Source organism: Nannobrachium achirus, assembly GCF_963921795.1.
Source record: "Nannobrachium achirus genome assembly, chromosome: 1".
NCBI classification, from domain to species: domain Eukaryota; kingdom Metazoa; phylum Chordata; class Actinopteri; order Myctophiformes; family Myctophidae; genus Nannobrachium; species Nannobrachium achirus.
Window position 1 is genome coordinate 37,403,789 of NC_137810.1, and position 14,553 is coordinate 37,418,341.

Below are 14,553 nucleotides of genomic sequence, written 5' to 3' on the forward strand. Positions count from 1 at the left end.
AGTTAAAGCATTCAATAATTCTAGGCCTAAATGGGTATTTTATTTATGGTTTTACATAACATCACCCCAACACCTATCCACCCCGTCACTCACAGCATCACCCCAACACCTATCCACCAGTTCACTGGTAGACGAACTGGAGGTGGTCTAGGAGGGCTTGACCAAAGGGCGAATTTGCTCCAAAAACAAGTCTCTCCATGCAGTCTTCCTCATAATCAGTGTGTATTAGTCCTTAGAGCTGCTGGGCTGTGTGTTCTTTGGTACAGGGACAAGACAGGATATTGCCTCAAGACTTTCTGTAGCCCCAGGCTCGTATTGTAGACATGTTGGAGCACTCCACACAGCTGGGGGGCACAGGCTTTGAGCACCCTAGGGCTGACACAGAGTTGCACTGCCTAAAGCACGGGTCTTCAACGTTTTCAGGCCAAGGACCCCTTAGCTGAGAGAGAGATGAAGCAGGGACCCCCACTACGTATTGTATAAAATTGTGTTGCAGATAAAAATGTTCATAGATTTCTTAGACAGCTTAGACTTGTTTGACAGCACTGTTATCATGTTGGAGTAATGTAGACATTTAAACACTTGAACCGTCAAATACTTATTTTCCCTCAACAAACTTCTTTGCCAAAAATAGCCGATCTACAAGCTTACAACGCCTCGTAGCGCGAGACGTTGTAAGCTTGTAGATCGGCTATTTTTGCCTAATGTTCCACTCAGAATAAGGATGCTAGGGTTCTAATGGTTAATGTAAAAAACATGATCCTATCACAGAAAGATTTGGCGGCCCCCCTAGGTGTCCCGGACCCCCTGTTGAAGGCCCCTGGCCTAAAGAATGGCAATACATACTGAAGCAGCACCCTACAAATCAATACCATATGGGGGGTTCCTGACAATTCTTGTCGCTACTGTCTATTGCTACAATAGCCTATGTCAGTCTCCCTCTGAATCCTCTTGTGTGTCTGTCTGTTTGTGTGTCCTTCTGACTCCCCCTGTCCCAAGAAGAGAGTATGAGCACGTTCTCTGGGAGGAAGCCCAAACTTTGCATTGAATCTGCAACATAGAATAGCTGGTCGTGAGTCGAAAAAGAGTGCATGGCCAGTCTGTATGGGCATTGGGATTACTCTGTCTCTGTCAACTAAACCTGTAAATATGGTGACTGAAAACCATAAGATGAATAGTGCAGCAATTATGAAAGGATAATATAACATAATTGCTTCAATGAAGATACAATTTCTCTGGTATATTTCCTGGTGCAAATGTTTTTTTTGTGGGGTTACTCTCCCATGTCATTATGCACTCTCTGTGCTCAATAGCTGCAGTAGTAGCTGAACGAGAGTTACTTTGCTTCTCTATAGAAGTGCTTTGGTATGGACAGATAGACAGTCTGGATAAGCGTCTTCCACTTCACTGTGATAGTGGCACAGCAGGCCAGTAAGCACTCGGTGTGTCTCGGCATAGCAGTCGTCATTTAGCAGGACGTTGTTGGGGGAAGGCAGAGACACCAAGGCTCCGTTCATTCCAGACCCAGTGTCCAAGGGGTGTCGCACCAAATTATGGGCCCTGGGTACAAGGATTCACTGTGGGCCCCCCATGAATGTTCTTCATAGGGGGAGGGTTTAACCCATTTAGACTGGGAACGCATTATTACGCATTATTTTGTGCTTTAACTATTGAAAAATAGCAGCTTGTAGATCTGCTATTTTTGAGAAATCTATGTTTTTATGTCAGCGGTTCTCAAACTTTTTCATATGAAGGACACCCAAAATCATATGTATTTTGCCACGGTCCCCCATCTCAAAATATTTAGTTCCGGGGACCCACCAGAAGCAAAATTTGTGTTTGTTCGCTTAAAAATTCAAAGATTTGCACACATTTTCCCGACTTTTCAAAAATAGCAGATCTACAAGCTCGCAGCGCGGCACTCTGTGCCGCACTGTGAGCTTGTATATCTGCTATTTTTCAATAGCTAAAGTATAGAATAATGGGTACTAGGGCCCTCCACCTTGGGCCCTAGTAATTCCGTCCCACTTTTCCCCCCCTTGTGACGCCCCTGCCAGTGTCCTCCATCTTTAACCCCTGAACAACAACAGATTTACCTCACTGCATCTTTCCAACCCTCTTCCCTTTCCCCTCGCTCATCTGTCCCTTCACAACACAACTCTGTCTCCTTCCATCCGCTTGTAGTCCTGGCTCCTCTTCCTCACTGTTGCCTTTATCTTCTCTCCTTGTCCCCTCTTTATCAGTGGTGTAAAGTAACTACGTAAATGTACTCAAGAACTGTAATAAGTACAATTTTGAGGTATGACATCTCAGAGGAAAATAAATATACTTTCATTCCACTCCTCACTAATTATTTGAGAACTTTAGTCACTAGTTTACTTTGTAGTTTTGTATTGTTATTAGAAAATATAGCCTACATTACCCACTTCAGCCATTTACATTTCAGCCATTTAAAAATAGCCCATCTACAACCCAGCAAGCACGGTCAGGACCTGGACCAATCAGTGACATCTCGATCGGGACCAGATCAAGTTAAACATGACTAGTCAGATCTGGCCTAGAATATCACCTGATTTCAACCAACATAAATCCTGCCCACGAAAACGGACGTCCTGGATTAATCAGAGAGGGTCCGATCGAGGCCAGATATCATAACTAGTCAGATATGTCCCAGAATATAACCTTAAATGCTCATATTTCAACTAACATTACAAACAATAACATTATAATCCTGTCAAACAAAAAAGTCCATATGACGTCGTCACGTCCTTGTAATGATGTCAAGATCATCCCCATATGGGCTGTGATCTGGCCTAGTTCTGAACGTCACCGGAGTCACCGGAGGACGTTATCATAACGTCATTTGGCTTGCAGGGAAGCTCACAATGTGTTAGCTTGTAGATCTGCTATTTTCAAAAGATTGTACATTGAAAACTGTATAATGAGTACAACTCTTGATACCTATAAAACATTTTGAATTCCGTACTTTTCCTTGTAAAGGAACAGTCACAAGGCACTTTTATTCAACCTACTGTATGAGGGAGGATTCTGCCAATGCATTTCAATGGGAATGGAGTGGTTTGCTGCCATTTGCAGATTTCTGCAATGCATTGGCAGAGTAATTCTACATTGCAGTATTGATACTTTTACATAAGTAAAAGATTTGAGTACTTTTTCCGCCACTGATCTCTAGTGGTAGGGTGCCCTCACATCAAAATACCTAGAGTGGAATCCGCTAATGCAATTCAATGAGAATGGAGCGAGTAGAGGATTTCTGCAAAAAACGCTCCATTCTCATTGAAATGCATTGGCGGATTCCACTCTAGGTATTTTGGTTTGAGGGCACCCGTAGGTGGTAAAGGGCAGAGGAAGTGTGTGGAGTCATGCTACATTAGGTGGAAGGAGTAATAGGGACACTTCAGTCATAGAGAAGGTCAGGGGCAGAGCTATTATGTTCCACTTATGTACTCAGGCTCCCTCTGCTTGAGCCACAGTCATTGCACAATGTCATCTCCTTAACGAGACAGCTTCCTCTGGTGGGACACAAAGACACTGAAAGACCATAACTGGTCTACGGACCACTGGAGGTCCAGGTGTGTCACCCTTATTGGCCTATAACTGAAAGTGCTTATCGCTGCAGTGAAAATGAGAAAACTAGAAAGGTGCAATTATTGTGATGTCACGTGAAGCTTGACCAACCCTCAAATACATTATATTGTCCAATCAGAAAAGGGACAGAAAAAGTCCATTGAACTCAATGGAATTTTGGGGTTACAGACAAGGTTACAGAAAAAGTCCATTGAACACAATGGACCTTTGGGCTTTTGGGGTTACCCTAGATAGGAAAAAAGGTCTTATGCACACCTGATCGGCTCAGAGACAGGTGCGTAGGCAGGGATCAACATATAGAAAAACAAAATGACCCGCACTTACTCTAGATTAAATAATAAAGCTAGACAAGAACTATAGCACAGGGCAACCACACTAATAATATTTTGGACTCTCTTACTTTTAACAACCTGTGAGTTTTCATTGGATGACACTGACAGAATTACACATGTCCTTCAAGCGATCACCGATCCTGCAGGTTTGCGCTGTACAAAAACCGGAGGATCAGACCATTCCTCACCAAGGAGTCTGCAAAGCTCCTTATCCAGGCTTGACTATTGAAACTGTGACCTTGCTTGTCTGTCTGACTGCATGCTACTGCTGCTACTACTACACAACCCTGGTCTTCAACCTCACTAAGTTGTCAGATGTCTCCCCTTCTGTGCTCCTTTAACTGGCTTCGGGTTGCTGCCCACGTCCAATTCCAAACACTGGTGATGACCTACAAGGCAGTCAAGGACAGTTCACCCAGCACTGCTTGCCTTACGAAAGTACACCTGTACTAAAACAAAGCCCGTAACACACTAAACAAGAGGCACCAAATAATATAATGGGACTTTAAAATGAGCTCCTTTGAGATATACACGAGAAACCTCCTAGAGATGTAGAATTTCCAGCATTATTATATTACAAGTTAACTCAAATCATACATTTCCTACAAGAGAGAGGACCGCTATCTGCTCGCCACAGATGCAGTGACCTCTGGCACAGTTGGACATGATAGAACAGACTCCCATAGGCTGGGTCAACAGCTGACACGATAAGAATATTTACTCCGAGTTCCCCTAAAACATGTATCTGCCTCAAAATGTTGATCTTACAGCCACAGGCTGTCACAGCCAGGTCCGAGGTCAACAGATGTGAGCTCTGCTTATCTTGAAACCTCACCTCAGCCGTAGGCCCGTCTCCAGACTCCCAGAGCCCTCAGTTGGAGAAACACGCTCATAAGTTCAAGTCGGAATGAATGAATACAGAATATTGCAGTATTTCATAATTCCCTCACAGCCCTTTTACATTGGCAATTTGTTTCGTACATTTTGGCAGTTGTGAGCATGTAACTATACTACTGTACCTTGGCTGCAATCACATTTCCCTTCTGGGGACAAATACAAGTGATGAAGTGAACTTAACTGAGGCTGTATACAGTACATGAAGGCATGATGACTTTGTACTGACTGGCTGACTGGACTGACTGCAGTGGAGTGGAGTGTACCTGGTAGTTCCTGAGCTCAGCGATTTTCTCGTGCTGCACCGCTGAGTCGTTCCAGATGAGGTTGGCCGTCTCGTCCTCGTCCCTGGTCTTGAGGAAAGCCATTTCATTGATGACTATACGAACTGCCAGCGGTGTAATGAAAACAGAAGAGAAAAGAAACTTGACTTAAGCTTATGAAGGGAATTCCTACGGTCATTATCTCTGCCAAGGACATAATGATTTGGCCCATGTCTGTCGGTCTGTTAGCAGGATATCTCTAGATATGGATTGGTTCTGGACCAAGGAAGAACTGATTAACTTTTCACAACAATTGGACAAAAGGGGAGGTAGCCTGTCACAAAAAAGCACATTGTTTGTTTTTGTTTTTTATATCACATAAACATAAACATAACTTTATTATGGGCACAGGGAGAACTGATTTACCCATTTCAGTGTTAACCTCCAGATGCTGCTCTCTCTCTCTCTCTCTCTCTCTCTCTCTCTCTCTCTCTCTCTCTCTCTCTCTCTCTCTCTCTCTCTCTCTCTCTCTCTCTCTCTCTCTCTCTCTCTCTCTCTCTCTCTCTCTCTCTCTCTCTGCTGTGTGCCCATGTAGGCATAATGAAGTTTAGTTCTATGGCCTAAAGAGGATGTGGTGCCAGGATGCAGTGCAACATTTCATAGACAAACTGTCACCTTGATGGAGGTCTGTGCTCTAATGAGCATATCGTTTATACAGTATTTCATTTATACTACATTTAGAGGCGTCTGTACTCTGTACTCATATCCATCATATAATAATCTATGGACTGTACAGACAATATCTCTTGACTTGCTTTTACATTATGAACCCTCTAGAAGTCTCAGGTCATCCAGGGTATATTAACTGTTCCCAGAGTTAAATCAATACATGGTGAGGCAGCGTTTAGTTACTATGCCATACATAGATGGAATAAATATCCAGAGGAACTGATAGTTGCTGTCTTGCTCCAAATCTGACTACTTTTAAAAACAGATTTAAAACACAAAACATTAGTAACACTTTATATGAAGGTCCTTGTAATGAGCATTAATTAATAGGTAATTAGGCCCTGTTCTCCACTGCCCTTTATTAAGAATGTCAGCCTACTAAAGATAGCAGAATCAGATTGATTCAATTTAAAATTCATAACTGCTTCTATTGGACACCTTCACGTTTGCAAAGACTTGGTCTTAAAGAGACAGCTGAATGTTGGAAGTGTGAAGATCCTTCATCGGTGGGCACCCTAATTCACAAACTATGGGAATGTCCTGTAATTGAGAGCTTTTGGAATGAAATCCATAACTGCATCGTAGCAATGACAAGAGTTGATTTCCCGTTTTGCCCTAGGCTTTACATACTGGGCGACCCGAAGCAGGTTGCCCACTGTGAATATGCAGATTTCATCCTGACGGCTATCATGATTGGTAGACAGGTTCTGATGAGGGGTTGGAAGAAAGCGGGGAGTCCCTCTTTCCAAGAATGGTATGGAGAGATTGGCAGGGTGGCTGCTTATGAGGAAATGATTTATAGGAGGACTGATAGAATATAAATACATCCGCAAATGGGGAGGCTTTATAATGTGTATGGCCAATAGGACGTGAGACGTGGTTATGGCGTGAACATACTGTATTATGTACAGTATGTGGCTGTTACCCGGGATTGCTTGACATTGTTTTACTTTAGTTTTACTTCTGTTTTTTGTTTTGTTTTGTCTTGTGGTCGTGGTTATTGTATTGTATTGTATTGTATTGTATTGTATTGTATTGTATTGTTTTGTTTTGTTTTTGTCGGTTCTATGGTTGCCGTGTACTTTGTTCCATGTTATTGTGAAAAATTTTAAAATCAAAATAAACATCGAGTCATAAAAAAATTAAAAAGAATGTCAGCCTAGTCAGCCTACCAGTACATACGGCCCTTTTTTCTTTGGCCTTCATTTATTTATGTGTTATTCCTTCTATTCTGTATGTATGTTTAAATGCGCTTTGAATTGCCCGTGTGAAATGAGCTATACAAATACACTTGCCTTTGTTTTGCCTTTATGTACCACATCAGTGTTTTGCTTAAATATTTATTGGGATTCCAGTGGTGTTTGTCTATACATTAAGAGAGATCTAGACCAAAAAAGTAACAGAGTTATACAGTATTTACCATCAGCGGGATCGGGATGGCTGCGGAGCAGCCGCTCGTAATGCCTTTCTTCAAAAAAGATGAATTAATGGACTGTAATGCATTCAAGTCCCACTGGAAACCCTGAACGTATGAGAGATAGGTGGCGGGCGCATTTGGACATTAATCCAACGACTATTCATTATTCAGTGACTAATGAAAAATTCATATGGCCTAACGAAACGAGGTATTAATTAATTTCGCGAAAGCCTTTGCCAACCTGGAGACGGCAGGACTAATGTTGCGTGACGGCGCTTGAATGGGAAAAAGATGTTTCCGACGTGACTGCATTCATCTGTCGATGTCAGCAAAGTCTAATGGCAGTTGGCTAACTGAAACAGGCAGAGCAGGGTTTAAGGGCTTGATATACTTTGTGGCATGCACAAAAAAATAGTCTACATGCTCACAGTGAGCTTTTAGATCTGCTATTTTCAGTGAAGCGCACTAAATCCGCCTTTAGGGCGCGGTCACACCGAAGTTTAATTCTACCTATGAGGGCGGACTGAAAAGCCTGAAAAGCCAATGCTTTTCAATTAAAAAAATGTTTTTACGGTCTGTGCCTGTCCCTCTCCTCCCTGCCTGTGAGCTGTCCTGTCCTGCCAGACACTTGAGTCGCTCTCATTTGGACCACAACTTGCTTATTTAGGAGGGTGTGTAACTGATACCTTGGACATGTCCCTAATAGCGACATTCAGGACTGCTTACGTTCGCTTGCTGCTGGTGTGAACTCAGCGTTACAGTTTGCCTGTGTGTACGCTCTTGGTCATGGCTCTTAGGCACAGGGCTACAATCAATCCTTTCCTGCAGTACAAGTGTTGCCTTCAAGACATGCTCGGGGCGGTATAGCTTCAATCTCCTTTCTCAGTGGGTTTAGAGAAAATCATCACCTTCCACCTAATGCTTAATTTATACTCCAATGAAAATGGCTCGAACTACAAGATCGTATTGGCTATTGTCGGCAAGCGACACCGTATAGGACAAATAAATCAGGCTTTATACTGCCATACTATAGATCTGTGGTTCTCAAAGTGGATCCCAGGGACTCTGTGGGTTCCTTTAGGGGGGTCTAAATTGACCCATACAAGTCTGTAACTCTGGCAGTGTACAAATGGAACCAAATGAAACCCTAACAGGTTAATTTGGTTCAATTTGTACGCTGTCAGAGTTAAGGGGAGAAGTTTGAGAAACACGGCTATAAATCTTTTCGTCTTTAAACTTGGGGGGGAGAGAGGAGGAAACAAGAGTAATGTGCCGTCCATCTGGGCGTTCAGGTTCATTTTACTCTCAAAATGGCTGCCACGAGGGTCTCCTCACAGCTAGGAAGGCGATTCAACGCTAGACCTCCTGCTAACAGTAGGATCCCCGCCAGCCCACAACCCCTTCTGGCTGTTGCTGACTCTCTTCTTTTCCATGGTTGTAGCTGCACCCCTGAGAGCAGTGCCATGACACACTATACTGAAAATGTGAAGAGTGCTTACTCCACTCTTTTGGCTGTTCACCCAAATAAAAAAGAAACGTTGCCAACTTCAATTACCTCAGTAAAGATTTATTTGTCTTTTCCATGTGAAGCGTTTTCACTGGGTTGAATTGTGGTTCTATTAAGACTTGTTTAAGATATTAGAGAACAGCTGCCTCTTCTAAACGATCTACTGACACAAATTAGATTTTACTGTTGAGCCAATATTGCGATTGGATTTGCTGTGGTTAGAGAGACTAACTGAGGACCTGTCGAGAACCATTTCCCAAACAAGATTCACAAAATCACAACTTGTTTGCCTTATTTCCAGTGGTGGAAAAAGTACTCATTCTACTCACATTCTTTACTTAAGTAAAAGTATCAATACTGCAATGTAGAAAATAAATACTCTGTTACAAGTCTGGAATTCAAAAGGTATTGGTATTAAAATGTACTTAAAGTACTAAAGTAAAAGTACTCATTATGCAGAATGTCCCATTTAAGTTTTTCAAATTTGACAAAATGCAACGCATTTTCAAATGGTCAAAATGTATATAGGGCTGAAGTGTATATTTTTTAAATAATCATCCAAATCTACAAAGTAACTAGAGTAGAAGTAAAAGTACTGAAAAACTGAAATTGCCTACTCCAGTAAAGTCAAAATGCCTAAAGATTGTAATTAAGTTGAGTACTGCCCCCTTCATGAAGTTGGAAAGAACCTTTAAACATTGTTCTGGTAGTGTATCATGTCACACCAGCATTTCACTACACATACTTATATGAACACGTGACAAATAGTATAAGTGAATCTTGATTCTCTGACATCTGTCTACCTTCTTTATTGACAGGCCTTTATGTCATTTTGTGTTCTGTCCGTAATCCTGATTGCATTTTTTATCAGTTCAATACATTTTAAACCTTCCTAGAAATTATAAGAATACAAGAAAATGACCCACACAATGTCTACACTTGCACGATAAGGACAACTTTATTTAGCCAATGTTTCGTTCAATGGACCTTCTTCAGGCGGCATCTCATGGGTACATGCCTGAAGAAGGTCCATTGCCCGAAACGTTACCTAAATAAACATGTCCTTATTGTGCAAGTGTAGACGGTTTACAGGTCATTTTCATGTATACGTCTGACCCCTGCCTATGCAGCAGTCACTGAGCTGGTCAGGTGCGAATAAGACTTGACTGGGTTGGATGGTGCTTCACAAACTAATTTGATTATTAGTGGACTAGTAGCACCAGTACCACTGACATCATTGATCTCCTCTGCCCTTTTCCTCCTCAAGCGTGCTCTGAAGAGCCTTTGCTTGTAAGTTTACATGCAATTATGCTCGCCTGCACGCAATATTTATCATCAATTAATGTCCGCCCCACCATGTCTCATATGAACATGTAGGCTATATATGTTGACGTGTTTCTTTTTTGCAATCTTTTTAAAACTTTAGGTAAGTCTAAATTATAGTCAAATTAGCTGGCACACTCTGCGGTCACTACTCGACCTTAGGGAGTGTTACTTGTGATTACATGTTTACACGATTACATGGTTTCGCGACAGGTGCAATACCAACATCAACAAGAACTTTGCTGAATCCCGCCCATTTAAATTCACGCAGCACCGGATTTAATGGTGCTTCACGAACTAATTTGATTATTAGTGGAGAGTGTACTATTAGTTGCACTAGTGCTACTGACATCATGTGTGCTTATGATTACATGGTTTTGCGACAGGTGCCATACCGATCTCGTATTTGGTGCCAGCCACGTTGGCGGTGATGGAGCCCTTCTTCTTCTTGCGGCGGCGTGCCTTCCTCTTCCCACTGCTCTGGTAGGAGCCTGCAGAGGGCCCGTTCATGGGGGATGCTCCTTGATCCTCTGGAGGAGGAGATTGCAAATAACCAGTGGCTTGAGTAAAAGTATCAGCAATGTAGAAATACTCTGTTTCAAAGTAAAAGTCCGGGATTCAAAATGTACTTGATAAAAGTACAAAGGTATTGGTATATAAAAATGTACTTAATCTACCAAAAGTAGAAAGTACTCTTTATGCAGAATGTCCCATTTCAAATGTATAAAATGGATGCAAGTCTTTTGAAAATAGCCGATCTACAGTACAAGCTGTGAGCTTGTAGATCATCTATTTTCAAATGGCTGAAATGTGTATGGGGCTCAAGTGGTTAATGTATGTTTTTAATAATAATCAAAATCTAGCAACTAACATTTTAAAATAATTAATTTGTGAGAAAAGGTACAATATTTGCCTCAGAGATGTAGAGAGTAGAAGTAAAAGTAAAGACATTTGGAAATACTCCAGTAAAGTAAGTATCTCAAAGTCTTACTCAAGTACAGTACTTTACACCCCTGCAAATACCCTCAAGGTGCAGCTAGGGGATAGCTATAAAATATTTTATTATCCATCTCTCCCATTTCATCAGTGGATTGTGGCTGTGGTCTGAAGTGTGGTGGATGAACTGGGGGTTTAGTTTACGCACATATACAGGTGCTAGATCACAGAACGTGGCATGAACCCATGTCAACACATCAAGTAAGCAACATGTGCATGCATAGTATTACTTGTACAGTATGTGATTCATACAATACGTGTAGGCCTACATGACATGGCAGCATGCCTCCGATGACATGCTCAAAAATAGCTTGAATGTGGTTACTTCTGTGGGTTTTATGATTTAACCAATTAAAAGTATTAGCAGAAACTTGTGTCTAAATAATAATTACACAGGATGGAGCAAAGATTCTTCTTGTTTCCATTTCCTGAAGGGATTTCAGATACACAAGGTTTCAGCCTGACAGCAACAGTATACATGTGGTGTCCAGGCAAAATAGAGCAGTGGTTCCCAAACCTTTTAGCTCAAGACCCAAATGAGAAATTTGATGTTTGCCCGGGAACCAAAATAGTGTTGCGTCACGTTGTGAGCTTGTAGATCGACAATTTTCACTACTTCTTAAACATTTGTTTTCTAATTTATGGATCTTCTGTGATTTCTTCATGACATTTTTGGGAATGTTTTTTGAAAATATTTTCAATAGTAATAATTTAAAAACAAAATGTAGGAAACTAAAACCAATGGGATAAAAATCTGTCTTCCACCCACAAATGGGTCCTGACCCTGGGTTTAGGAAAAAGTGATATTGTGTGGCAAGGGATTACAGGCATTATTTACATGGTAAATGGTAAAAACATATATATTGCTTACACATCCCAGTCAGCCAGCCAACTGGCTGTGTCTGTGTGTGTTCTAACTTCACACACAGGAGACTCTGATGTGTCCCACTCACCTCCATCATTGGGGGGAGAGGGCATGTCAGAGGCCTGCAGAAGATTAAAGCTGCAAGCCGCACTCTCTCCCAGGCTCCGCCGGCGGCAATTTCTCTTTCTCTCTCTCTGCTTCTAGTCTTCCCTGTCCGTCCCGATACAGATCTGGTCAGCCCACTGGATCATCGGAGCCTGTGGCCAGAGGCAGTCAACGTCATGGAAAGCAGCGGCAGAGTCCGTGTTTGGGGGGTAAAGGGGAGGGTGGGCCTTTCAAGGAAAATGTCCGCACAGCCCGGGTGTTTTTCAGCCTCTCGGACCAAAAGGCAGAGAGAGAGCGACAGAAAGACAGAGACAGAAGGACGAGAAGAGAGAAAGAGAGGGAGGGATGGGAGGGATGGTTGGCAAAGCCTGTGGAGGAAGAAAAGGAGATATTTTTTAATAGCACTGCAGGCGAGTTGGAGATGAAGTTGATCGGGTGGATGGCAAAACAGTACAAATGTAACCAAATGGACCCTCATGGTTACATTTGTAAACTCTCCGGTTTAATTAACACTCAGAATATACACCGATGTTGATAGGTGGAGGTTTTCTCGCTGCGGCCCCAGCAGCATCCCCATCACCCAGGTCTATCTCATGCTACATCAGTCAATGTGACACTGACCGTACCCGCTTCAGTGAGAGCTCTGCTCTGCCACTGTGCTAATCCTAATGAAATGATCTAATGCCAGGCGGTGTACGCTGGACTAATTGGTATTCGATGAAGGCTTCGTGAAATATTAATGTGGATGTCAAGAGAAGCGTGTGCAGAACCTCATGCGTCTCGCGGCTGTGTCAGCTGTGCGTCCTTTTATGGCACGGCGCTCAATCCGTTTCAAACAGATGCCGTTTCTTTTAGAGGTTACGACAAGTATGCTTCAGGCTGGCCCTGGGGGAAGGGTTGGAGGGCACCACCACAGAACGCCAGCCAAACACTGGAAATAAAAATTGGCTGCGGCTGGCAAGTTTTTCCTTCTGTGCCAGCAACCTTTGAAGGTGAGTGAAGATCATTAAGAGATCCTACACTCAATAATCATATATCTACACACAATAAACTATAGCTAGCTGGTAACTTGTGCCTCAGCCAGTTAGTGCACAGACCATATGTTCCTTGGAGCCGCGTGGAGTCCATGGACTCAATTTAGAATCCAACTACTGTCTTGTCTCTTGTATGCCCTTGGTTTCCTGTCTCTCTGCACTCTCCTATCTCAAGAACAGAGTATAAAATGTAAATAATATTCCTTGAAAACGGGGTGACACAATAAGGAAAATGGTTTAGGGCAGGCACATTGCTCTGGTCAGCTAGTCGGCAGTTTTATTCTCAGATGGACGGACCATTTGCTGCATGCGATCCTCCTACCACATTTCCTGGTCTCTCTCCACTGTCGCTTCCAATAAAGGTTACAAAAGACGTCCGAAACACATCTTAAAAAAGAAATATATATATATATATATATATATATATATATATATATATATATATATATACTACATGCATGGGCGTAAACCACATGATGCTCAAGATGCCTTCTTTAACGTCAATTCAATTCAAAGGGGCTTTATTGGCAAGAGGAAACATAATATGTTTCCAATGTAAACATATTATGTTTACATTGCCAGAGCAAACATGAAACGAAACAAAAGAAAATGTATGTAGAAAAATAATTATAGTAAAATAGAATAAAATAAACAAAGGGGAATAAAGAGCTGTGTCACATTGTATTCGAAAACTAGCTTGGAACCAGGATAATTGTGCATTTGCTGTTATATATAAATATAAGCTTAACTTGGTATAAAGCTTTTTGGAACAAATAGCTAAACTTCACCAGTTGGACTCCTGGCTGGCTGTGTGTCATTCACTTGTTTTCTGTCCACCTTTCCTGTCGCTATCAAAATAAAGCAGAAATTCCATAATACATTTTTTTTTTTTTTAAGTTTTAAAACAAACCTTATACAACTCGCTAGGATAATAGTTAAACAACAGGTGGATTTGGGGAAGTACCTGCCACTGCACCTGCTGCTGCCTGATGTAGCGGTCACTTTGGTATGCCTGGCTACTTGGTTACCGGCCTTAATGACACTGCAGTGAAAATGAAGAAATAATAGTACGAAGTGAAAACCTTTTGATACTTTGGTACAGAATTCCATAAGGAATTCAGGCTACAGCATCAGGTCCGCAACGGTGCCTCGCTTGCCTTTCATGAAGAGATCAAGAGTAGCATCTAGTGGTGAGAACCCATCTCACATCTTCAGTAATTTACTAGAAATGTTCCTGCAGGCTCATACAGTACTTTACACGCAGTACAAGGTACAGCACAGGTACACACACACACACACACACACACACACACACACACACACACACACACACACACACACACACACACACACACACACACACACACACACACACACACACACACACACACACACACACACACGCACACATGCACATTGTCACATGCATGTCCAGTGGTTGTCAAACCTTTTTATGTCAGTGACCTCCAAATTAATATG

The 14,553-nt window shown here is 42.1% G+C and overlaps 1 protein-coding gene across 1 annotated transcript in view; it reads right to left on the reverse strand.

The window, feature by feature from the left end:
* ttll7 (tubulin tyrosine ligase-like family, member 7) overlaps positions 1-12,048 on the reverse strand; it is a gene marked incomplete at both ends in the record, with an annotated part of 130,043 nt that extends 117,995 nt beyond the window's left edge. Inside the window, 3 exons of the mRNA XM_080726034.1 lie at positions 5,102-5,223; positions 10,470-10,604; positions 12,024-12,048. Of these exons, the coding sequence (XP_080582160.1) occupies positions 5,102-5,223; positions 10,470-10,604; positions 12,024-12,048 (282 nt within the window). The remainder of the gene's footprint in view (positions 1-5,101; positions 5,224-10,469; positions 10,605-12,023) is intronic.
* Between the last annotated feature and the right edge of the window lie 2,505 nt (positions 12,049-14,553).